The sequence below is a fragment of the Physeter macrocephalus genome, chromosome 2 (genome assembly GCF_002837175.3).
Source record: "Physeter macrocephalus isolate SW-GA chromosome 2, ASM283717v5, whole genome shotgun sequence".
NCBI lineage: Eukaryota > Metazoa > Chordata > Mammalia > Artiodactyla > Physeteridae > Physeter > Physeter macrocephalus.
The window spans coordinates 72,969,343-72,996,200 of record NC_041215.1 but is presented as its reverse complement, the minus strand read 5'-3'; the positions used below and the strand labels follow the sequence as shown (position 1 = coordinate 72,996,200).

General features: G+C 36.9%; 1 protein-coding gene across 3 annotated transcripts in view; it reads right to left on the bottom strand.

The window, feature by feature from the left end:
* Positions 1–26,858, bottom strand: part of XIRP2 (xin actin binding repeat containing 2) — a 70,594-nt gene that overhangs the window by 7,919 nt on the left and 35,817 nt on the right. For 2 of the 3 annotated variants that reach the window (XM_007118562.4, XM_028478616.2), the window contains 4 exons: positions 12,356–12,466; positions 11,902–11,974; positions 10,821–10,951; positions 802–10,162 (listed from right to left, as the gene is read on the bottom strand). In XM_007118562.4, the coding sequence (XP_007118624.2) occupies positions 802–10,162; positions 10,821–10,951; positions 11,902–11,974; positions 12,356–12,466 (9,676 nt within the window). The remainder of the gene's footprint in view (positions 1–801; positions 10,163–10,820; positions 10,952–11,901; positions 11,975–12,355; positions 12,467–26,858) is intronic. The other variant, XM_028478628.2, reaches the window with a different exon arrangement.

Below are 26,858 nucleotides of genomic sequence, written 5' to 3'. Positions count from 1 at the left end.
TTAAATCTCCCTCCTTCCAAATATAATCATATTTAAAAATTATTGTCCATGTGTATCTGTGAATGAGGCCAATTGAGCTATAATTTGGGGTTTAAAAAAGGTGAAAAATATCATTTATAGAAAAAAAACAGTGACAGTAGAGAAAGCCAATTCCATCCAACTCAGTAACAATAATTTATATACAAAAGGTCTAATTCCATACCTACACCTTTGTCAGAGATCCCAATCAATAAAAATCCTTAAAACACATATGAAGAGTGTAAATTATTTCCTGGATTATTAACAGGTTGTGTTGATTTCAAACTCAAACACCACTTAAGTCTGACAGTTAAAAATCCGTCAATAGTAGGTCAAGGAATATTATCTAATATTGTCTTTAACAAGTGGTTGAAATAATAACTTTTCATAAGAAATATTCATAATGTTCTGATGGTATACAATGATTAATAAATATATAGTTCCATATAATAGTTAATACTATCACAATAACAATTATTATTATACCTGCTGCTTTATCCAAAGCCTTATTTACGTTGACAAACACAGGTCTCAATAATCTATATAGTAGTGTTTGTTACTCTCACACAGTGCTGGTGAATCATATTAAATTCCTTTGTAAAGAGAAGGTAGTAAAAGCAAGCATTGCAAAGGCAAGGATATCAACAACCAGGGAAAGCTGTTAGTTTTAGGTTATGTTGTTTAGTACTTTCCAGGTACTCTTTTATCTGCAAATCGTCTTAGTTATGGAACAGGTGCCTTTAAATGGGTTAATCTTACTTCACTCTTTGCAAGCTCATTTACCGCTTATAAATGCAGATTCCTCTTGGAAGGTGGTTTTCATCTCAGTTGCAGAAGCATCTGAGGTTGCATATCCCAGGTTTTTAAAAACTCTTTCACTCTCCTGCCACGTCTGTTGAAAATTCCTCCTGAGTTCTTTAGGTGAATCAGAAACATCTAAAATATGGCCAGCGATGACATCCTCATAGGTTGGTGGGGCGTGCTTGAAGTCAAAGCCGGATCTGCCAGCTTCTGAGCCTTGTGAGGAAGAGACCATCATCTTCGACCCAACAACTTGACTCTCAAATGCATCCACACCTGAGAAAAGTTCACTTAGAGATCTTGTTTCAGAGCGGATGCTGGGCGGCTTAACAGGCATCGTTTCTTGCAGCTCTCTAGGATGACTGTGAGAAAAGCCGGTAAAGCTAGCGCTTTCTAAAGATGTTAATCCAAATTCCTCCTTACAAAATGTACGACTTTCTTGTTTTATATTAGGGTTTGCTTCTCCATTTGCATAAACTCTTCTATTTGACGTTGCGTCAAAACCTAGGCCATCCTCAAATCCCCTGAACCATCTGTTTATTTCATTTTCATGGTCATTCATGACATTCTCAGCCATTTGAGCAGTCCGGTTGGCAGCTTCATACCTCTGCATGTGCTCTGATAGGTGAGGTTTTTCGACTTTGCGGATGATTTCGACTGCGTCAAAACTCACAGTATCTGGCACTACGCGCTTAGTGGAATTTACTCCATCTTTGTGAACGTAAGTCGCCCTTTTCCCTACTTTCCTTTCTTCCTCTTGAGCTTCCACAGATTCTCTGAAGGAACCACTATCAGTGTGATTTACACTTATAGGTATTGTGATTGTAGGTGGAGAGTCCCTACCACGAGCCTCTATCTTAATTTGACGACGAAGTGTTGCAGGAGATGTGATGATCTCAGACCTCTTCTCTACAATGGGAACTGGGGTTATGGATGAACCTGGGATGGTCCCCCTGGATAACTTCGCAGTGGTGTCTTTGAGTTTGACAAGCTGTTCAGAGTGACTCTTGGGTGGAGACGGGGAGGTATGTGCTCTGAGAATTCTAGGTGGTTGTGACACAGGTCTTGGTGATGGTTCAGCAAAACTGTCCTTTTCAGCGGACTGGGAAAGCTCATCCTTAGCAGAGGTTTCTGTTTGCCGTGCAGTAGACTCGATTGTTATGAAAGTTGGTGATGGCGGGCGTGTTTTTAAAGAGGGAGGAGAAGGCTTGGCATCATCTAGTTTAATTTCCTGATGGGTTTTCATATGATGCTGAGCAGTTGCTTCTTGATGAGTTGCTACTTGGTGGTGCTCTGTTTTTTCTACAATTGTATTTTCTTTCCGCTCAGTGTTTTTATTATAGCTGACATCAGCATTAGACACTTGAGATAATGTTTCATTAACACTAGTAGCTTTATTTCTCTGCTTTCCTGCTTTAGAGGATATCATGGCTGTTTGAATTATATTTTCACAGGACACAAGCATATCCTCTGCCTGAGTTTTAATGTGCATTATTTCTTCTTTGATTTTTTCTATGTTATTCTCCATAGCAATGCGAACTCCATATTCTCTTTTTTCTTCACTTAATAGCCATACTGGAATAATATTTAAGAGCATCTGAAATGTTTTAAGGCCATTTTTATCTGGCTCTGCTTCAAACTCTTTTACCCTAGACAAAATCTGTTGTAGTTCTTCACGTTTTCTCAAGAATTCCAATATATTTACAGCACATTTTCCATCATCCTGCTGGGATTCTCTCACAGAGGAAAATAAAGGTTTGTCCTGTGTAATCTCTTGCTTTGAATCTTTAGTGTTAGAAAAGACTTGTTTCTGTTGTATGCCCTTGACGCCAAGACATTTTTCTTCCTGCAGATTATTACATGGCTGGGGCAATTTTTTATGTTCACCTTGATTTTCAGAAGTCTGTATATATGTTTGCTGAAAATTCTGAGTCTGTGAATCAAGATGTGCATCAGTAACCTTTTGTTTGACTACCTTCTGGGCTGATTTATTCAAATGTTCTTGTTTTCTTTCAACTACTAGTTTCTCTTTTTTTGGACCAATCATTGGTGGTCCCTGAATTGTTTCTTCACTTCCTGGAAGTTTCCCACTCTCAGATTCTCTAAATTCTTTTTGCTTCTCATGAACTATATTGAGCTTACTTTCATGGCTTTTCTCTGTGGATTCTGTAGGCAGTTTTACTGTTACTGTCCTCTCCTTCGTAGGTAACTGATAATATTTTTCAGCCACCAATTGCGTATTGCTACATTCAGTCCTTGCTTCTGTTTTCTCGGTTTCCTGGTACTGTTGTTTGGTAATGGTTTGAACATCAACTTCAGCTTGCTTTTCATGGCTTTCATAGCTGTGGTTTGTTTCATTTAACTTATGGTCTAGAGTTGGAAGCTTGATGGTTTTAACTTTGAAACTGGGGGAAACTGGTTTGCTTTGGGGCAAGTGCAACTGCTCCAGATACTTCTGTTGTGTTTGCTGTGTCCTACATTCTTGGTGACTCTGTTTAATTTCACGAGCTGATTTAGATTGGATCATGTCCCTTGAGCTCTGCAAAACTTCCTTTTTCACGGTATCTTTGTCTCCTGAGGCTGCTGGAACATGTTGGAGCCTCTTGGAAGTAAATGTCACTGCTGGTGTTGTGGGAAGCTGGTTATCAGTACACACTCCTAGTACTTGAGAAAGACTTTGAGAGACTGGGTTGGTTTGGGCCACAGTGACCCCTGAATCCATTCCAGCTAGGGGGACCTCCTCCTTTGTTTTTTTTAACAGCACTTCCTTTTTCAACTCTGCTACGTTTTGATTTTGGCTTTCTGTTTTGACTAGGTTGTAGCAAGAACTCTCCTGTTTTTTCTGTTTTTCAAGTTCTTCTCTTTGTTGTCTGTATTTTTCTTCAGCAATCATTAAAGGTGTCTTAAATTTTTTCATATAAGGTTTTGGACTTTGCTGTCCTGAACCTGCTGGAAATGAATGAGATTTTACGAGAGGTGCTATCAGTTTTTCCTTGGGTGGTGAAGTTTCTGGAACTGTCTGTGAGAGAGACCTTGTAGAGTCCATAGATAATTGTTTTCTTTTATCAAGACTTTTTCTAGATACGTTCTGCTTTGTCTCTATGTGTTCACTGCTACTTGCCATTATTACTCTTTTCTGATCCTTTGAGGGAGTAATTTTACATTCCATATCTGGCGGTGAATTTTCCAATTCAACTTTTGGGGAACTATGATTCTTCTTATCTTCTATCTGCTTGGGAAATTTGGGTTTGGGGAGTGTGGGAGGTGGCAAACGTCCTCCAGATTTTCCTGTTATGATTTTAGCCTGAGAGCTTGAGGCTTCTTCTTGGGAATATTGTATGAATGCTCCACTGTGCTTTTCTTGAACAGAAGAGGAAAGGACATGTGCTGGTTTTAGAAATGGAGCTGACGGAGGGGGAGGTGGTGGAAACATTGCTAGACATTCTCTTTCAAATTTCTCATCTTCTGGTGGTGGAGGAAGAGGAAGGCCTGGGAAATTCTCAAATTCAGCCTTTATCTTCTCTGTGGACAGTGAGGGAAGAAACACATTTTTTTCAGGCAACATCATGAAAGGAGGTGGAGGAGGAAGAGGAAATTCAATTTCAGCTGATGAATTGGGAGGTGGAGATGGAGGTGGAGATGGAGGTGGAAGAGGGAACTCACTTTCTTTTGCATTATTTTCAGGGTTACAGTTGATTGGATTAAAGGACATTTCCATTGCCATTTTTAAGTCTTTGGAAGTATTTGTCTTCATTAGAAAGTCCTGGCTTTTCAGATGAATATCGGTCTGCTTTTTGTCGGTTGCCTTAAATTTATTGTGGCTTTTTTGGGAGACTTTCACTTCTGTTACATTTGACATGTCTTGATCCACAGGCAAAGTCTGCCACACTGGTTGAGGGGTCACGTTCTTTTTCTTTATATCTTTATTAGAATATTGCATTTCTTGCTTCAACAGAGTCTGCTTCTGAAAGTCCTCTGAAACGTCACATGTTTCTCCAGCCATCTTGTTGACTGGACCCTGGGTTAAACTGGGCTTAGAGCTTTGTGTATCTGTTGATGTTTTAGTGTTTTTGGTATTTTTAGGACTCTTGTCAGGGAAAGCCTCAATCTTCCGGTGGTCATTCCTCACTTCACGAGTTTCAGTCTGTTGCTTTCCAATTGTTTCATCAATAGATTGGGTAAAGACAGCATCCTTCTTCTGTTCTCTCACTGTCTCTGATTCCTTGGATTTTAGATGTTCCCTAACTGACACAGTTGAAGTCAGTTGTCCACTCACATGTTCATCTCTAAGATGTTGCTCTGTTGTGTTATCAGTCCAGATACCCATTCTGTCTCCTGATTCCAACACATTTTTAATAGCTTTGTGGTGTGAATTAGATAGCCTTCTAAGGTTTTTCTCAAGAGCATCATTGTTTTGTTCACGATCTATGATAATCTTTACGGTGCCCTTGGGGGCTTTTGGAAGATTAACCTCAGTTCTTTCTTCTCTTAAATCCCCATGACAAGATTTGCCTATAGTTTGATTAAGAATGCCTGTTCCCCCCTGCCACCTGGCTGCCGGCACAAATGGTCCTCGTCTTGGCTGAAGAACACTTTTTTTGTCCCTCTGGACAGCCACCTGATGGTTCTCGGTTTTCTGCTCTTCCTCAGATCCTACCATCACAGATTGCACATCTTCTTTGATTACACTTTTTTTATTTACCTCTTTGAGAGCTCTTTGTGCTTCTTTTAGATTCCTTAATGATGCTTCACGGTCATCTCGGATAATCTCCTTTTTCAGGATTTCCATCCTTGTGGTTGCAGTCTTTTCAAGGCATTCAGTAGCTTTCTCTATATCCCCAGGGATGACATCAGGCTGTTTAGATTCTTTCCATTTTTGGCTTGATTCCTTAAGTGACTTGAGTGGGGCCAGCATGTCACCTTTTATAATTTCTTCTGTTTTAGCCACCGTTTTCTGACTTATGGCCTGGCTCAGGGAATTTAGGGTTGACTTCAAATCACCTTTTATGATTTCTTCTTTGGGTAACTTACAAGATGTACTCTGAGGCTCTGTCAGAAAAACCTTAACTGTTTTATGCACATCTCCTGGGATGATGTCAGTTTCATTAACAGTACGTTCAACCTGAGATTGCCTTTTCTTTAATAACAGTTTTGTACCTTCTACATTGCCACCAATTATATCTTCCTCTTTTTCTTGTTTCCTAGCTGTTAGTATTTCATTTGACCATGTCTGGAGCTGTCTGAGATAATCCAAAGCTCCAGTTTCTATGCATGTTGTAAAAAACTGAACATTTCCCCTCTCAGAGGCATCGATTTTAGCTCTTTCAGATATTTTATTGTTTGATATGGAAGATAGCAAATTATGAATGGTATGTTTTACATCACCCCCTATTACTTCTTCACGCTTAATTGTGTCACCAGCATTTTCATGAAGAAGACAATAGATAGTCATATTAACATCTCCTCTTTCATCTTCCTGAATCAAAATGCCTTTCTTTACAGATCCTTCCTCGGAGAACAGGTTTTTTATTGCTTGCTGGACATCACCACTCACTATCTCTTCTTTTTCAGCATGAAATTCTGTTGATCTGTTTAATAATTGAGTTTTGGTCAAATTAACGTTTCCCTTCTCTTCTTCACTAACCAAAATCTCTCTTTTCTTACAGTCTCCTTTGGAAAGTAGCTTCACCATTATACTTCTGAGATCAACCCTGAGGATTTCTTCTTTCTGTATCTCAGGAGAGGCTTGATTCAGGAGCTTGTATTTTGCCATTCGAACATCCCCAACTTCATCAGCTTCAATGATGATTCCAGGAGCCTCAATAACTTTTTGAGAGTAGAGTTCTTCTAAGGTTTCCTTAATGCTCTTGCCAATAACTTCCACCTTTTCTACCCTATTTTCAGTAAATTCATGAAGGGGTGTAGTTTCAAAGAGCCATGTAGTTGTCTTGACATCAGAAGGAGGGATTTCTTCCTTGGTGATTTTTGTGATGCTTTCATCTGCTTCCTTAATAGAATCCAAAGTTTGATTTTCAAAAAGCCATACTGCCTGCTTCACATCACCTTTCTGCATATCTTCCTGGGTGACTGTTTTGATATTTTCATATCCTGACCCTTCTCCTCTCAGCTCATCTAGAGTGTGGGTCTCAAATAGCCAAGTAGATGTTTTAACATTGCCCTTTTGTATTTCATTGACACTTACTGTTCTTATATAAGTCTTCTTATCCAAATTTTCAGACTCAAAGAATTGTTTACTTGTCTTTACATCCCCACCTTGAATATAATCTACAGTGGGCACAATATCATGTGGTTCTTTTGCAATCTGATCCAGTGGCTGGGTTTCAAATCTGTATCTGACAGAACTAACATCTCCCTTCTGAATGTCTTCTTGTGTGACAGATTTAATAACATACACAGTCTCTGATTCATTAATGGAGTCTAATGGTTTCGTTTCAAAAAGCCACCTTGTCCCTCGTACATCTCCATGAATTACCTCTTCCTTTTTAACTGTTGTCACTTCATGATAAAACCCTTCTCCATCTTGAATTGCATAGAGTGGCTGGGTTTCAAAGAGCATTCTGTAGCTTTTTACGTTACCCTTCATTGCTTCTTCAGTAATTGTTTTCTTGGTGCTAATATAGTCAGATTCTTCTTTAATCTCATCTAAAGAAAAAGTCTCAAAAATAAAGCACCCCTTTCTTACATCTCCACCTTGTATGTCTGTCACTGTCTTAACTGATTTATCACCTTCTTGGCTTTCTTTTATCATATCAATTGGTTGGTTTTCAAAAAGCCACCTGCAATTTAAAACATTGCCTTTCTGAATATCTTCAGTCTTTAGGGTTTTGATCTTTTTCAAAACTTCCTCTGAACTGGAACTTAAAGAATCTAAGGACTGACTTTCAAATTTATGCCGCAGGCTGGAGACATCCCCAGCTTGGATATCCATTTCCACGGCCTTGATTTCCTTTCCTTCTTCTCCTTTAATGCTGTCCAAATTTTCTGTCTCAAAAAGAAAGCATGCTGTACGAACATCCCCACCATGGATTTCCTCCTGTTTTACAGTTTGTAATTTGACTGTTGCTTCGGCGTCATCTTTTATGGAATCAAGTGACTGAGTTTCAAAGAGCCAAGTACAGGCTTTGACATCTCCCTTATGAATTTCTTCACTGCCAGTCATTAATGAAACTTTTTCATAAAGAGACTCCATTGGCTGGGTTTCAAAAAGCCATCTACAGGTTTTGACATCCCCTTTAATAATATCTGTAGCTTGTTCAGTTTTACTTTCTACTTCTTCCATATTACTAAAATATTTAATCGAATCAAGAGGTTGGGTTTCAAACAGCCATTTTGCAGATTTCACGTTCCCAGTCTGTATTTCTTGAGCAGATATTCCTCTAATTATCTGAAATTTATGAATGCTTTCATCAAACTGGTCAATGGGCCTTGTTTCAAAAAGCCACCTACAGCTTCTTACATCCCCTCTTAGGATTTCTTCTTGCTGGACTGTCTTTACTTGATGATATTTTCCAAGGTGATCTTGAATGGCATACAATGGTGTTGTTTCAAAGAGTGATTTATTTAACTCTACAGCACCTCTTGTGACTCCTTCCACCTCTATTTTATGCGATGTATCAAATTTAATTAAGTTGTTTGATTCAAAGATACGTGTGTAATTCTTTACATCTCCTCTGTCAACTTCTTCAAGTTTCACTGTTCGTATGTACTCTTTTTTATCTTCTCTAATCTCTTCCAGAGGTTGGGTTTCAAAAATCCATTGTTGGTGCCTAACATCCCCTTTTTCTTCTTCAGAAGTAGTAATTTTTTGAAGTTTTCCAACATCGGGGCTATGTTTTAAAGCCTTTATTGGAAGTGTTTCAAATAAATGCTTAGTAGTTTGTACATCACCCCCTATTATCTCTTCAGACCTTAGAGGGTCTGCATCAGGAACTTCTTTTAGAATATCTAATGGCTGTGTTTCAAACATCCAACACTTTCTAGAGACATCTGTACCTATTACTGTTTCCTTTTCAATGATGACCTCTTCTGACTCTTCTTTGATTTTCTCCAAAGGTTGAGTTTCAAATAACCACTTTGCCCTACTCACCCCACCTTTGACATTTTCTTCCATGGATATTCCTCTGATGACTTTAATTTCTGTTATATCCTTGTTAATTGTGTCTAAGGGCTGTGTTTCAAACATCCAACGTGCTCTTCTCACATCCCCCTTTTCAATATCTTCTCTGTGAACGGTTTTAATTTCTAGCATTTGACCTGAACCATCTCTAATAACATATAATGGTTGAGTTTCAAAACATTTTATACTTCTCTTAACATTTCCCTTCATTTCTTTGAGCTCAGACCTGAGTTGCAGTAGGTGCACCTCATCTACTGAGTGAAGGTGTCTAATTTGATCCAGATGTTGAGTTTCAAACATATATCTCACAGTCTTGACATCCCCCCCGGTTATGTCCTTTATGGCAGTTACTATTGATTCTTCTTGACTTTGATGCATTTTATGCATTGAGTCTAATGGCTTTGTTTCAAACATCCACCGGGCTGTGCAGACATCTCCTCTGGCTAGCTCAGGAATTTTCTCAGCATTTTCTTCAGTGCCAGAAGAATGATCCCCCAGAGTATCGATGGGTTGGGTTTCAAACATCCATGTTGTATATCTCACATCACCACCAGCAATGATTTCTCGATCAGCAATGCCCTTGGAGATGTTATTTTCATCTGGAGAGCCATTGTTAATGGAATCTAATGGCTGATTCTCAAAGATCCATCTCATGGACTGCACCTCCCCCTTCAGAATTTCATCCCACTCCAAGTGTTCTCTTTCTGAGTTCAGACCTTTTTGAGAACTGTCATTCGTATTTTCAAAAACACACAGGGCTTGTTGCACATCTGGTGAAACTGAGCTCCCCAGGTTCACTTGACGAGAAACAATCTCGGAAACTTCACTGATATAATCTTTTTCTAAGTTTTTTCTTAACTCAGGATGGATGTGTTTATATAAACGGTTTAATTCATACAAATTTCTTTGCTTGGAATATAATTCTTTGGGGACTGGTGGTATTTTAGGAGGGCTGGGGAGTTCAGGGGACTGGGAAAATGCTGTCACATCTATTGGAGTTTGAAGTATGTCGGGTGGGGGAGGAGGAAATTCTTCTGCCTTTTCCGAAGAAGTGGCATTAACTTGTGCCAGAGTCGAGGAAGTGGCACTGTGGTCACTGTATCTTGTGGTTGATGTTTCCTTCCTCTGGCTAGTTGAAGTGTAAGAAGTGGAAGAGGTACCCACAACTGATGATGGCTTTAAAGTCTCTTCACATTCATTTTCAATCTTTAAGGGAGAGAAAATCAAATCTTATAAAGATGGGTGTAGTGGTAGAGAATTTTTAGGCACTGACCTTCACCTGTCCACCTGCTATGACATCTGCACTGGGAGCAACGGGTGGTATATTCCATTTAGAAACCTACTTAGGAGCAACAGTCAGTATTTGTTACTATCTTCCCTATAATCTATTTGCACTTTTTAGAGTTGTATTCCCTATTCAATACATCAACGACTCAGTATTTTAACATTTACACGTAATCTTGATTATTTTTCCTCCTTTACGTAATGTGCTATGCAGAGTAATCTAGAGGGAAACAATAAAAGTCTTAAAGGACTTTTGAGGTTGTTTTGTTTTCCTTGGAATTTTAAACAGAACAGAGTAAGTAGCTGACATTTTAAAATTGACTTTATTACTTTAAGGTTAGTTATTAAACTTTAGTGCATACATAAGTTTTTCTTCCCTAATTTTCTCTAGTGAGAAAAGTTTTCTTTCTACTGCTTTTCTCATATAGAATAATATTCTTCTTATGGAACAGAATAAGCACTGGCTCTGGATATTTTTTGTTGTTGAAAAACCACCTCAAACATTCAATAATTTGAAAATGTTATGTATTTACATATGGTTTTACACTCAATATGTCTCTGTGCAGAGAAATTATCTTACCTTAATCTGCTTGGTTGGGGTCGTCTCTTTGTCAGAATAAAGGACCTTTTCCTGGGCAGACTTTTCAAATTGTTCTTTTAAAAACTTAGTTGAAACCTTTGGAATCTCCTCATCCTCAGGTGTATCTATGACTACAAACAGAAAACAACACCAGGGATATTATGTAACTAATAAACATGATGTTTGAGAAGACATTATAATGCTATGGAAAACGTCTCATAATGTAAGTTAAGTAAAAATATTCAGGATATAAATGTATACATATGGCAGTATTTCATTATGTAAGTTAGTATATGTCAAGCAATATAGGAGGAAAAATGGTGGTGATTATCTCTGGATGGAAAGTCATAAGTAATGAAAGTGCTGTTTATTTTAATTGTATGTATTTTCCAAATTTTCTACAAGCATGTTTTGCTGTTATGCTCAAAAAGAATAATAAGTTATAAAACAAGAAAAGAACAGTAGAAGAACAGAAAAGGAAGATCTACTTCTTTAAGCAAAACTAAAATAAAACCAAATTCAGATATAGTCAAATAACGTTTAGGTCACAGTTGGCTTAAATCTACCCTTTTAGCACTTTGGGACAGCAAAACTTCTCATTCGCTTTTATAGGCAAGACACCCTGTACTCATCTTATGCAAACTTGCACAGGTTTGCCTGTAGTCTAATCTCATATCTGTGCGTTGGAGAATTAGACTTAAATGTGCTTAAATTTGTTATTAAAAGTAATACAATCTAGATAACTTTTCTGTTCCCAGGGAGCTTGATAACATCAAGTTTTATTCTGGATCCCTGAGCAAAATGCAATTCAGAGGTGGCTGGCTTATCACCTTCTAGGCGTTTTGGATGAATACATCATAGGGTTGAAGGGCAATGAACTATTTTAGAAGCTTATTGCATCTCGTACCACAGGCAGAACCTAATTATATATAGAAATACTACTCTGTCCCCTTTGGGATCATAAGTCATAGTTACTAAATTTATTTAGTGGGAAGGTTTGTGCTTTGGAAGTCCTCCATTCAAACACAGAAACATCAATAGGAAAAAGATATATTGGGGTGAAATAATACCAGATTCTTACCTGTTTCTTGAACATATTGATGGAGTGGAGAAGCTTGATTTATTTCCTCAGTGTGTTTTTCAAGATGAGAGACCTGTGTTTAAAGATAATTTTAAATAAATAATTGTTTTTAAGAAGTCAATTATTTCAGTATTGCACACATATTCTTCATTGCACTGTGATTTTCATCCAAGACTTCAGCGCACATGGATTACACTTTGGTCATTTATTTTAATGCATGGGTTCATGCTATAACAGAACAAATATGAACTGACACCTAAAGTGCACTTATATTTTTAGGGTGCTCATTTTATTTTTCAAAGAATATCAATCCCAAAGTAGGGAAAGAGAGACAATGATGTGTATTGATATTAAATATATAAAAGGACAATAAAAGCAACTGTTTATAACAAGGTCAGAATTTCCCCACAGTTCTGCAAACTGTGTGGAAAGTGTTGTCTTTCTAAATAGTTACCATTTCTGTTCCAAGAACATCAATTTTGTGTGATTTGGAAGTTTCTTGTTCATTTCTTTCCATTTCCTGGCTGTGTCCTGCAATGTCGACCTGGCTGCTACGGATTACCTCCTGAAAATGAATGGATGAATGAATGAATGAATGAATGAATGGACAACGCCTTAAGAAAATTCTGAAAATTTTAACTTTTATTTTATTAATGCAGTTTCAGTGACAGACGCTTCTGAAAAAAACCTGTTTCCTCAGTATTTTAGTTTACTTGGCTGTTGTAATAATTACCACAAAGTTAATATCTTACAGTTCTGTAGGTCAGAAGCCCTGAATGGGTCTTATTGGGTGTTGGCAGGTGTCAGAAGGCATGCATTCCTTTCTGCAGGCTCTAGGAGAGAATCCATTCTCTTGCCTCTTGCAGTTCTAGAGACTGCCCACTTTCATTGGCTCATGGCCCCCTTCTCTATCAAGTTGAACTTTTTCTCACTCTGCCACCTCTCTGATTTTCTCTTGTGATCCCCTCTTTCACTTTTAAGGACCACTGTGATTACACTGGACTAATCCAGAGTATTCAGGATTATCTCCCTGTCAAAAGGTCAGCTACTTAGCAGCTCTAATTTCATCTGCAACCTTAATTCTTCTTTGCCATGTAACTTAACATATTCACGAATTCTGAGGATTAAGACATAGATATCTTCAGGAGCCATTATTCTGCCTACTACCCTTAGAAAGCAACAAATGTTAATGAGGAAACTCATACCCAATATGACAAAGATGAATCTCAAAAAGAAAATGAAAACCCGTGATGAAAAAGAAATATATTTTGTTGTTTATAAGCCAGATTTTCAGTCTACAGAAAGACATTCCCATCTTCAAGGTGGCCTTCTGGTTTGATGACACATCCAGAGTTCAGTAGAAGAATATAACCAATATAAATAGGCCATATTATGCTAGTGTGTCTCTATCTTCACACATGGCGTTACTTTTGATTTTGGTTAAGTTAGCACAGTGATCCTGGATGAATTGGAGGGTTGAAACTCCTATTAATTTTGGTGATCCAGCCCTGCTGTTACTACAGATGTGATCTGACACAAGTATATGATTGATTGATTGACTGATTGATATGGTGAAGCAGCTGGCATACTGCTAAAAATCTTAACATAAAAAAATAAGGACATAGGCAGATGACTCTCCAAGAACACACCTAGTTGAACGCCTTTGAAGTTGGGATTTAACTTTACCCTTGATATCTACATGACTTACAAATACTGTTTTTGAGATGGGATTTTAAAATTTTTGTCTTAGTAGAGAATAGTCAAGTGAGCAAAGGGGCATTATTACTATTAATCAAATAGGAGCACTAATGGTTTTTTTTAAAAAAAACCATGGAGTTAAATAGTTCTAAGGGATCAAATTCTAAAGAATTTAAACCAAGAATAAGTTTAAAGTTAACTCATGAGATCTTGACTTGTGATTTTTTTTTTCTTGCTAGTGGACTTGTAGTGTCTGGCTTACCCCCAAGGGTATCTGGTATACAGGGTTTAAGTTCTGATTAACCAAGTGGCAGTCAGACATTTGCTTAGAGATATACAGTATTATCTGATCTTATTACACTATCTAGGAAGGAGAATTAAGACAAAAAATTGATACCCTCCCAAAAGTCCTTCAGAGAATTGAAGCCAAAATGTAGGTTTGCACTTTAAAATGTAGATTACATTTCAGTGGGTGTGTTAATTAACTAGATGGGAGGAATCCTTTCACAGTGTGTATGTCTATCAAATTATCACTATGTACACTTTAAATATCTTTTTTCAATTATAATTTTTTTCAATTATACCTCAATAAAGCTGAAAAAATATAAATTATCTTATTAAATTAAAGGCCAGTGTAATCTTTTCCTAAGCAGAATGGGTTTCTAGCCCTAGTTAATGATCCACATATATCAATAGATATTTATTAACATGCTTGACACATAGTTTATGCTAAGAAAAAGTTTACTTAACGAATGAATGAATAAAATAGCAAATTTCCATTAATAAATGAATTTCATTCAAACTTCTATTTGCCTGAGAATGTCCTAGAACCTGGGGTTAGAACAATGAACAAAATATGTACTTTACTTTTTCAAGAGGGAGTATATAAAATAAACAATTCTTTCCTTTAAGTTCAAAAAATCATAATTCTATATATAATTCTAATATTCTAATCATAATTCTATATAATAAAAAGTTTTGCATAATCAAGTTTTATTTAAGGGTATTAATAACATTAGGCTGGAGGGAACAATAACTGTCATTGAAGACCACAGATAGAAAAAAATGCACGGGCACAAATAACAACTCTTTGCATAATAACTGCTTACAACTATGGCAAGTCTTTCCATCTATAGGAATATAATGGGGATATTCTATGGCTTTCTTATGACACACTGAGAAATAGGAAGTACTGATTAAACTGAAAGTGAAAGAGCAAAGGACATGGGAACCTGACCAGTACCCAGATCCTTATTGAAGAGCACAATGATCATCACTATAGAATCACATCTCTGCCTAGAGGCCCAGATGACAACCTGTGGCCCAGAGACAAGCTTATTTGACCCACTGAATGTTTTTAAAGTTTTAAACTAATTAAAACCTACAAAAATATCAAGATTTCTGCTTATGTTTGAAAATTTTGAAGATCTGGCAATATGCCCTGTTCCAACATGGCAGTGGCTTGCTGGAACAAAGTAGTGGCCACCTGTCTTAGTTGGGGCATATACTTTTCAGTTGATCACTGTTCCCATCACTCACTAATAGAGTATTTAACACCAAGCTGACATTTTTTAAAAACCTGCCTATCATCTTTAAATATATTTTCTTGTGGGAGATGATATAACATAAACAGTAGAAGGATACATAAATTTAGTTTAAAGTTATAAGTTTTTTCTTCAGCAATATGTGCTATTACTAAATACAACTGTAATTGCTACACTAGTTTGGTATGTCAGTGTCAATGCATCAATTTTACTGCCCCCTGTTTTCTTCAGTTTACATAACGTCTGTCTTAAAATATTCCAAGATTTTGTTTCCATCATTTACTGTGTTTCATATTATGCAACTAGTAGAGTTGGATTTTAAATCTGACTTTCATTCTTCCCAATTGCTGGTGTCTATAGAGTGAAGGGTTAGATAAAAGGATGGATCATCATAATGGTCAGGAAGAAATCAAATTACACAAATAAAATGTAATAAAGAATTCTGGCCAGAATACCATATGCAAATTCACATGAAACAGTTCATGAAATTGGTACTTAAAAATTAAATTCAAATATAGATCGGGCTGCAAGAAGAAAAATGCAGTTTTGTTCACAGGTGGATTAACCAAAGTCAGGAATGGGGATAGTAATCACTCCCTCCTTTATATTAGATATGCTATAATCTTGGGTAAGTTACTAAATCACACTTAAACTCTTTTTTTAAATCTCATTCATCCATGAAAAGAAACACAGATGAAATACGTGGTCTAATTTTGGAATCTAAAGGAGAAAATGTGGCATGATCACAAAATGTTATAATATTTGCATAGCTCACGCCAATCTGATATCAGCTCATAGATTAGTCAAGTATATTACAAAAGTCTCTCATGGATGTACACGTCTCCTAAGGAGATTTCTCCAGCACAGGAAAGAGTTCACACTCTGCCTACCCAACTTGCCACTGTTATTATCATTACAGGAAAAGACATTGTACATTTCCACTGATAAAAATGCAAACTCATGCTAGCATAATGAGTAAGGAAAGAAAAGGACAGACTTTTTATGGTGACTCACTATTATTGTGACTCTTAGAAGTATACCCAGTAGAAAAAAGTGTGATGAAAGACTGGCAGAAGAGTAGATGATTACTGCCTCACTAGAGTGGAAAAAACAGCTCATGCTCAATACCAGTAATTCAGCAATTTTACCCATCACTAACCTCATTCTTAGTAAAACTAGGAAGGGTTATGATGTATTAATGTTATATGCATCCTTGTCAAACAGACAAAAACAATACCAAAAATGTGCTATTTATGTTAGCAAAAATGTCAGTTGATTCAAGGTTTGAAAGAATAATCAGTTCTTTCTTTTAAGTGATGAGCATAAAAATTTGTGGTTGATATATTGTGTTTGCCTAGATTTTGATATGTTTGAATTCAAACATGTTTTCTTTTTGCCCTGAATTTTCTCTTTACGTTTTAAAAATTTACTTTAAAACTTTACAGTATAAAATTTGACGTCCCTAGCATTGGAGCTTCAGGTTAGGGCTTTTCCTCATTCACTATACACTTCTGAGTCTTGGCTCAAAAATTATTTTCGGGCTTCCCTGGTGGCACAGTGCAGGGAACACGGGTTCGAGCCCTGGTCTGGGAAGATCCCACATGCCGCGGAGCAACTAGGCCCGTGAGCCACAACTACTGAGCCTGCGCGTCTGGAGCCTGTGCTCCTCAACAAGAGAGGCCGCGATAGTGAGAGGCCCGTGCATCGCGATGAAGAGTGGCCCCCGCTTGCCACAACTAGAGAAAGCCCTCGCACAGAAACGAAGACCCAACACAGCCAAAAATAAATAAATAAATTAATTAATAAAAAGAATAAAATACTTAGGAATAAATTTAACAAAAGTGCAAAACTTACATTCTGAAAACTACAAATAATGCTGAAAGAATTTTAAAAACCTAAACCTATGGAAAGACATCCCAGGTTCATGGATCAGAAGACGTAATACTGTTAAGATGTCAATAACCCCAATTGATCTCCAGATTGAAGACAATCTATATCAAAATCCCAGCTGACTCATCTGCAGAAATTGACAAAAATGATCCTAAAATTCATTTAAAAAATTATTTTCTGTTTGAAACCTTTCCTGACTTTTCTATACAGAGTTCCCTATTACTGCTTCTTTCATTGTTTTCCTGTATGGTCAATACACACCTCTATTATCTACCTATCCATTTCACATTCATTATTTGATAATACGACCCTTTCCTTTAACTGAATTCATGCATCCTCAAATTCCAATGTTTAGCTTCCTGGTAGAGAGTAGATGCCCCCAAAATATCAAGGAGTGAATAGTAATATTATGAGCAAATAGCCAATAGTAATATCATGAGCAAATAGTCACTTTTTTCCCAGGAGTGTGAAAATTTTATGATTTTATAAAAGTCTAATTTAAAAATTAAAATTCTATTTTTTCCCCACATAATCCTATGATTTTATTTTTTGGTATTTTGGCTGACAATCTTTGACACTGAACATTTTATGATTGGTAGGTTGAGTTACTGAAGCTGATGCATATAACAATAACATGTCAATCACTGACAAAGTATATGGAGAAGAGTTCTCTTGATAACATTGCAAGTGATCAGAACATTTATGGAAGAATATGGGCAGTGCTGTGATGCTGTGAAGAGCAGCTGACATCATTAGAGGGAGGTGAAGCCTGTACCAAGAAACCAAAAAATACACGAAGGTAACAAACACATACAAAAAGGTAAAGAACATTGAAAAGTAGGAAAATTTATTTTCAGGTGGTCTTTTTATAAAAAGATCTTCATGGTGCTGAAAAAAAAAACTAGTCTGTATGTTCTTTTTTAGTGAATTGTTATTATTCATTGAGTTTGTGAATCTGATGTATTGCCAAGCATCATGTAGAAATAGCAGTAGAAATGTGTTGAGCAGAATTACTATGACATCAAAAAATTAAGTTGAGGTATTTATGATGACAGTAAAAGACAATACTTTATTTTTAATATCAAGGGAAAAGAAGAATCAAGGCAAATGTAAGTCGTGATTCTTCATATAACTCAATATATTTGGAAGTGAAGACTACAATTTTACTTGGTTCAGTAGTAAAGCTGCCTGAAGCTATGAGTGTGTCCTAGTTGGACTGTTGGATCCTAAGAGACTGATGATGCAAAACATTCAGAAAAAAAATTAAGATAGTAACTTTTTCCTTTGAAATCACTGTATCCCTAAATGTGAGTGATCGTACATAGTTTCACTTATACATTTATTTATTCAACCAATAGCTACTGAGCACCAACTATCTCTATAGCATTTTGCTAGGGATTGTCAGTACTGTTTTAGTAAAAGTTTTATCTACCAACCTATCTACATATCAATCATCTGTCTATTCATCTATCTCTATATCTGTGCAATATATAAAAATATGTACAGGATTTCCCTGGTGGTCCAGTGGTTAAGACTCTGCGCTCCCAATGCCTGGGTTAGATCCCTGGTCAGGCAACTAGATCCCACATGCTGCAACTAAGAGCCTGCATTCCACAGCTAAAAAGATCCTACATGCCGCAACAAAGACCTGGTGCAGCCAAATAAATAAATTAATTAATTTTTTAAAATGTACATACATATCTAATGGAATAAAAATGGCTCACTTAGCTTGAAATTCTCTTGAGACAAAATTTGTAATATATACACATGCATGAATTATGCAGGTTTGTTGTATAAATCTCTGAGAGAAGCACTATCATTCAATTAATTTCAGCTCTTTCTGGGCTCAAAACAATTATGCTTTGGTCATATTTAGCTATAAAGAGCAAAACTTATAATTTTTAAATAAAAATACTTAATTTGAAAGTAGGAATATTTGACTTCAAAGAGGGAAGTTTATGAATAAGTAATGTCAGCTTTCACTACTAAAACTTTGTCCTCTACTTTCCCTAAAGTGTTATTTATAGAGCCATATCCCAGCATCCAAAAATGCTGAAGATTCATTAAAAGAACATGTAAAAGATGTACTCTCAACTGGGCCATCAAACATATTAGTAATATAAACAACAATACTTATTTGACAAACTAAAAAGAACAGGATACATAGAAACATTCAATTTTCAGTAAAGGACACCTTTAGAAGTTTTAGGTAGATGTATGTTTTTTATACACACATACACACACACACACGTATACAAGATTTCAATCTAACATAGACGTAAGGCATCTTAAAACAAAGAAGGCACTTGGATATAAATAAACATAAAAGTACAATAAAAGAGGCTAAAACTTAGTCTCAAGGAGCAGTGAAATTACAAAAAAAAGCTTGCAAAAAGAATGAAAAAATTTTAAAGAAAAAGAAAACCTGGGGTAACATATATCTTACATTAATTAATGCAAAGCAAAAGAGAGAAACAGAAGAATTCTACCTTTTTATTATTACCCCTCTTCACCCATATCCAATTGATTTATAAGCTCTTCCAATTCTATCCTTAATTATCTTTTGAGTCAATGCCCTCTTTACCCTAGAACTTCTGACCCGTTTAAGTCCTCATGTATTTAATCTGCTATTTCAGTAGTCTCCTAACTTATCTTCTTCAGTCTAACCTCGACACCATTTATATCAATCCTATACAACTAGAAAAAATGTTTCTTAAATGCATATCTATTCATCTTATTCCCCTGTTTGTTTCTTCAATGGTTTTTGATTGCCTTAGAATAAAGTAAAAATTCTTTATTATAGCATATAAGTTTTTCTCTCATCCAGCCTTTGGCTACATCTCCAGCTTCATGACTCAATTGTGCCTCACTATATTCACAAATATACTATTTTTGCATAAGTTGTTCCTTTGCATAAGTTGTTCCTTTCACCTAGAATGTAATTAGGTATTTATAAAAAATTATTTTAAGTCTCAGCTGAAGCATCCTCCACCCTCAGATTCCCCTCCTTGACCATCCTTCATCCAGAGTAAAGTTTATCACAACCTCCTTGTGTCCCAACAAACCGCATTTATATTTTCCATGATAGAATCTACTATATTGCACTTGCAATTATTTGTTATATGTGTTTCTCTCTGATAGAGTGAGCTTCTTGAGGGCAAAAGAATATCATACTCATCATTGAATCTTTTGTGCTTGACATATGGTGAGTGCTTAATGACTATCAGCTGAATAAAAAAAAATAAGGCACAGACTCTGGAGTCAGCCTTCCTGAGTTAGGATCACATTTGCTCACTTTCTTGGGCAAGTTACTTAGATGTTCCATGAGTTCATTTCTTGTCAAAAAAAAGTAGGGGGTGGGCAGCTAAAAATAATGCCTATCTCAGAAGGTTATTGTGAGGAGAAAGTCAGTTAACATATGTGAAAACCTGGCTCATAAGTGCTACATTAGTATTTGCTATCTTTGCTTAACATATTCATTGCACACTTACTCTGCATCAGCTATTTTCCTAGTAACTTGGGATACATAGTAAACAAGGCAAAAAAAAAAAGATTGGAAGGAAAAGTAGATTGTCTGTGGTTATGTCAATAAATTTTGCCATGAATTTTTTCATTGTAGAATTAAGCCCAGAAATGAAAGAAAAAACAAATTTCAATATGTACATTTTTTTCAACCAGAGAAGTAGTGGATTTGGGGGATTTTTCAAAGAGAAGCAAAAAGGTGCCTATGCATAGTATAACTCTTCTAAGTCATTCTGGCCCCTAGGACATGGACATTTCTATAGAGGCATGGCCAGAGAGTGGCTTTCTGATCACCTATCCAGTTTTTCTCTGGTTCATCGTTCATGAACTGGTACCCAGTGGAGAGTCAGTTCACAGTGATTTAATCTACTGTTATACAATTCTTCTCACACTTAACTCTTTCCTAAAAGGTCCTGTTGTGTGCCTCTCATCTAGACGATAAAATAAGAATGTTAAGATTTGTAATTTATATATTGTTTTATCAGTCACAGCTCCCAGTGTCAAGCATCAGAGTCTAACTGATTTAAATAGGACAGGTACTTTGTTAAAGAGACATTTCATAGCAGAAGTGTATTTCACAGAGTCTCCAAGAATAAGACTCCAGAAATATACTTATTCTCACAGAATAAGACTTGGAGGTTTTGTAGCCAGGAACAGTGCTGAAAAATGCTGCAGAACCTTCTGGAGAAGGCACCCTTGCTGTTGACATTGGACACACTCATTGCCAAAGCCATTGATACTATATAAAAGATATTGCTTCTAGAATGGCTCTTTCTTGAAAATTGATATAGCTTATCTCTGCCACCAGCCATCACCAAAACTGATTCTGCATAGTCCCTGCTTCTCATGCCATTTCATTACTTCTTTATGCAAAGACTGAGTTGGAGGTGTCTGATTGGTGCAGTCTAGTTCACAAGCTTGGGTCCTAGATACCAGGAGGGCCAGGAGAGTGAGTGTATGGTATTTGCAGCTTCTTCTAGTGGAGGCTGGTTTTGCCTCATGGGGTGGTGGAGTCCCCAAGTACAGGAGGTTCAGACGTCCAAAAGAATGAAAAGTGCACATTACCTCTCCTAAGAAAGTATTATTTGTCAACATGGAGGTCTTATTAACCAAACAGAAACCAGTTAAAAACACAAGAAAAGGAATGCCACTCATTTTTGACAACAGATAACATAGTAGAAAACGCTACTCATGTCCTATGATGAAATTGATTTGGGCTTATTTCTTGGCAATATATGTTCCATGTGACATTACAACTTCCTTTAGGAAGACTGAGACAGTACAATTTGCCTGCTAATAGGGTCATGAAGAGTTCCTGTTATACAAACCTGCCTCCTTCTTTCACTGTCCCTCTGAGCCTTTATGGTCATCAGTCTTGCTCACTGGGAGGAATACATTTTAAATCCTTATATAAAATCCAAGAGGAAGGAAAAAGCACCATAAAACAGATTTGGCTCTTATGTAAGCATTCCAAGATAATCCATGCAAACAAAGCATTTCAGGATAATTATTAATTATGACTACAAATTAATTACTCTGATCATTTGGGTTTTCTTCACAATGAGGAAAAATCAGGAAAAATAAAAGGGTAATTAGTTGCAATTTCACTGGTGAATGTATCTACTGGTAAAATGGGGAATGGAAAGAGTTTGAAGTAGAGACAGGAATGTTGGGTTATGGGCTGGAGTTTGTCATCATTTCAAGTGAGAAATCAGGTAAGTAAATCACAGCTAATTTCAGTCTCACTTAGAATCCTCATTTGTAATCTGCTGGGGTAGAGAGTAGAGAAGCATTGAAGGAGATAGATAGAAGGAGCTACCACTGACTGAGTGCTGTTATGTGTCAGGAAATATACAAGGCCCTTCACACTTTATAAGATCTAATTTCTTAAGAAATTTACCGGGCTTTCCTGGTGGCGCAGTGGTTGCGCGTCCGCCTGCCGCTGCAGGGGAACCGGGTTCGCGACCCGGTCTGGGGTGGCGCAGTGGTTGCGCGTCCGCCTGCCGATGCAGGGGAACCGGGTTCGCGCCCTGGTCTGGGAGGATCCCACGTGCCGCGGAGCTGCTGGGCCCGTGAGCCATGGCCGCTGGGCCTGCGCTCCGGAGCCTGTGCTCCGCAACGGGAGAGGCCGCAGCAGGGAGAGGCCCCCATTCCGCAAAAAAAAAATAATTTTACCATTTTTAAATTCTACATGTTGATTACCCATGGACACAAGATTTGGATGCTCACCCTCTAATTAATATAAAGATTCATGCATGGGGGCTTTCCTGGTGGCGCAGTGGTTGCGCGTCCGCCTGCCGATGCAGGGGAACCGGGTTCGCGCCCTGGTCTGGGAGGATCCCACGTGTCGCGGAGCTGCTGGGCCCGTGAGCCATGGCCACTGGGCCTGCGCTCCGGAGCCTGTGCTCCGCAACGGGAGAGGCCGCAGCAGGGGGAGGCCCCCATACCGCAAAAAAAAAAGAATTTTACCATTTTTAAATTCTACATGTTGATTACCCATGGACTTAACCAGTAAAAGGAGTTGGAGGGAAAATACTGTGCAAGATTTGAAAATTCCAAACATATACCATGAATATAGAGATTAACAAGAATTCAATAAGCCAGTTGTCTTGAATCAATGCTTTTAACACCTTAAAGCAATAAGTGATGTGCTCAATGTGCATTTGTGATGTACCTAAAGTGCATTTAAAGTAGGGACAAGAAAGAAGGAGACTTTTTCTCAACTAGCTAAGTATGCTGAAGAACTGCACTGAAATGCCTTCATAGAATCTAAAAATTAATAATCATGTGCTGTAATTTTTATTGTATATTAATTTTTTCGAAAACAATCACTGAGTCTTTTACCTTAATATGCTTTTCACCAGTATATCAGGTAACCACACAATTTTCTTTATTTCTTTTAGGGTTGTTGATTCAGTGAACCATCTTTTCTATCAGTATAATATAGGTCATCAAGTGCAAAGGTTTCAAGAAATATAAAAATCAATGTCAGAGGTTAGAAGGGTCTCAAAATGGAAACAAGGTTCTTACAAAAAAGGATAAAGAACGATTTGCTTTAAGTAGTTCCTTAAATAGTTTCATTTTGCCTAAAAATATACATCTACAGCTTATAAAAATTGAGCCATTTAACTCCTATAGATGTATAGAAACAAATCAGATGAAATGAAATTTAAGGACATATCCTTTGATCTGTACTGGATTTTCTCCCAGTTACACTTATCAGTTCCAGGGCACTGTAAAGGATAGGGCACCTACCCACTTGCTGAAGACTCATGACTGAAGATCAAGTTGATTCTATAAGGATGCATCAGAGCATATGAGATTCAAACAGGCTTTGCTAAGGAGTGACAGTCTTTAAAACTTATTTCAAGTATAGTGGTCTATGAAACAGTAAAAGATAAATACTTGATCATGTATCTCAAAATTATAAGAAGAGAAATAATACTGAGCATAGGTGCCAAACACAGAGCCTATGATCATTATATTTAAGTAATTTAACCTGTATTTTGTGACAGGTGTGACATGATATTGTCTGTCTCACCACTATTTTTACAGGAGGAAATAAACATATCTGCATCTGATTCTGATATAGAAAAAGTAGCTCTGTATGTAAGTATCTATAATTCTCTCATCAGTATTTTTTTTCACACTCCCTCCTCCCCACAAATTATTGCTTTTCTTTCTCTATTTTCTGTACCCAGACTTGAGAGTACACTTTCTCATTATCATAATCCCCTCTCTAGTAATGAAAGACCTGGAAAAAATAAAGACAGGAAAGAAAAGGAACTGAGGGAAAAAAGGAAAACTTTTTTTGATCCTGTAAAAGAAAAACAAAACACAGAAAATATGACTGGAGGGAATTTGTTGAATATTTTTAGAATAATGACACAAAATGCTTTTGATAAAAGGCTCACAAACTGAACCCCAGCCTAAAGCACTGACTTCATCGAAGCACCCTAAACCTCCCCAAACAGTTCTATACACTGTGCAATGTGATGAACTGCAGGATCCAAGGGAGGAATTTCAAATGCCATAGCAGGATGATGTCTCCAGAAGACCCTGGTATTTACCCGAGGATAAGGAAGATGAATTGAGCATTTGGCTCCCCCTCTTGGTGTCCATCTAGTGGCTGGTATATGATGTGCCCTGTCCTGATGGGGTTAGAAATGAAGTAGTCTCCTAAAAAGCTGTTTCTTGGACCATGCTGGGTAGATCACTCAGGATAGATAGGGATAAAGAACAAGGACAAGAAAAGGCTGTTAGAAGGAGATGTAATCTTACTCTGGGTTCTGTGATGTTGAGATTTGCAAAGAAGCTGGAAAAAATGAATTTCTTAAACATATCTCTGTAAGGGCATGCTGCTAAGGACAGAATCTCTTAATGCCTCTTCCTTTGCTCAGGCCTTGTGTTCGTCCAGTTTTTTTTAGCATGATAATTCATTTGTAATTATGCAAACTAATAAATAAATGAACATCCAAAAGAACAGACAAGCTTGACTCAATCCAATCATTTTCAGAGATCCATGAAGACAGGTTTATTCTGAGAAATATCAGACCCAGAAGCAGCAGAAAGAGCTAATAATATCCTCTGATGTCAGGTGCTTACAGAAAACACCCAATTTATAAAAGTAATAATGTGGAAAAAACATTTTGCAGATTTTACTAAGTTCTGCAAACAAAATGATTGTGTAATGTTAAGGGTTTCTTTTTTTGTTATAATTTTCCTTGCTCCTCACAAACTAGCAAAATCTCAGAACCTAAAATTCTATATCTTGCCATTCTATTACAAAATTTAAAAAGAAAGTAAATTTAATTAGTATATTATAAGATATTGTCTATATACTTGAGAATTCTATTAAGCATAATTATACAAAGAGCACAGTTATAATTCTAAACTAACAGGAGACCAGATTGAAGAAGGGGCTATACAAATGTATTTTTTTTCTATTCCAACTTACCCTAAATATCCACTCCCTCCCATAAAAGAAGACATAAAATTTGATTATGTCAAAACATCTGTGTTTTGCATCTTTATCAACATCAAAAACTTTTTCAGATCACCTACTGAAGCTCTAAGAACATGAAACTCTGTGCTCTCACTTTGTGTCTTTGAGGAAAGGGTCTAGGTGACACTCTCTCAATAACCATAGGCCCTGTAATAAGAACAAAACCACTCCTTTTCTCCTAAAGCAATTCCAATTCCTTTCACTTTAAAGGAGTGAAGGGTATATCTGTATGTATACTTGTCTTCTGTAAATGAAACTGAAAATGGCTTCTATAAGAACAAATAGGTTTCAGAAACAGAAAACTCACAGTACCGTTAAGAGAAAGAGAAACTTTGATAGTAATACTCCAATAATTGGGATAAATGTTACTACTACAAATTTTATTTTGGAGAATAAGATGAATCATAGAAAAGCAACCAATTCAAGGTTTTTTGAAAGCACTGAATCTTGCAACTCAGTTTTACTTATGAGTATTTGTACCATTCACTGAGGCCCTCACTGCCTGAGAAACTGTGCCGGGGGCCCCCCTTCCTCTGGTAATGTTTCTAAACCCCTCCAAGCCACCAGGCAGATTAGTTTGTTTGCTCATTTTCGGCACAGTAAAGGAACCCAGGCAGAATGCACACATTGGATGGACTATACTGTTTCATCAAGAAGATAGAGTTTCCACACAAGACCCAGGCAAATGCTTTGCGGGTGTCTTCACAGTGTGGGGTTGGAATGTGTTTCCCTTTATAATGATGCAATGGAATGGCCTGCAGTGCTGTCGCAGGGGAGGGAAGTGTGAATCCGTCTGTGCACTAGCATCTACAAACAGATTCTGCAAAAGAAGCTGAAACTGGAGGTTGCAAAGGAACCATAACTGAGACTTGATGGTCACACCTCAGTAGACAGTTAGCAATTACCATCAACTTCATTTGGGGACAGCAGAAGTTGAGAGTTATAGTGTGTGGCTCTAAAGTAATGCGATTAATGCCAGTAGATCACGTAAGACAGTCTTATAGTGCTTTATGGGCACACCTTGTATCCCAGGGGGAGTCCACATATTAGTTTAGCTGTGTAAGGAGCCAAATGTCTATGTGTATGTTACTGTATGATTTAATAAGGTTTATCACTTTATAATCATCTTATGTCTTTCAGAAATTAATATTATTTTTATAGAAATATCAAAGGTACAAACTCAAGAGACATTAGGTATCCAGATTGTATAATCCTATGAAATTAAAGTTTTTAAATGAAAGATGGTAATATTAATGAGTTAAATCTCAGGTTTTTTTTTTTTTTTTTTTTTTTTGCGG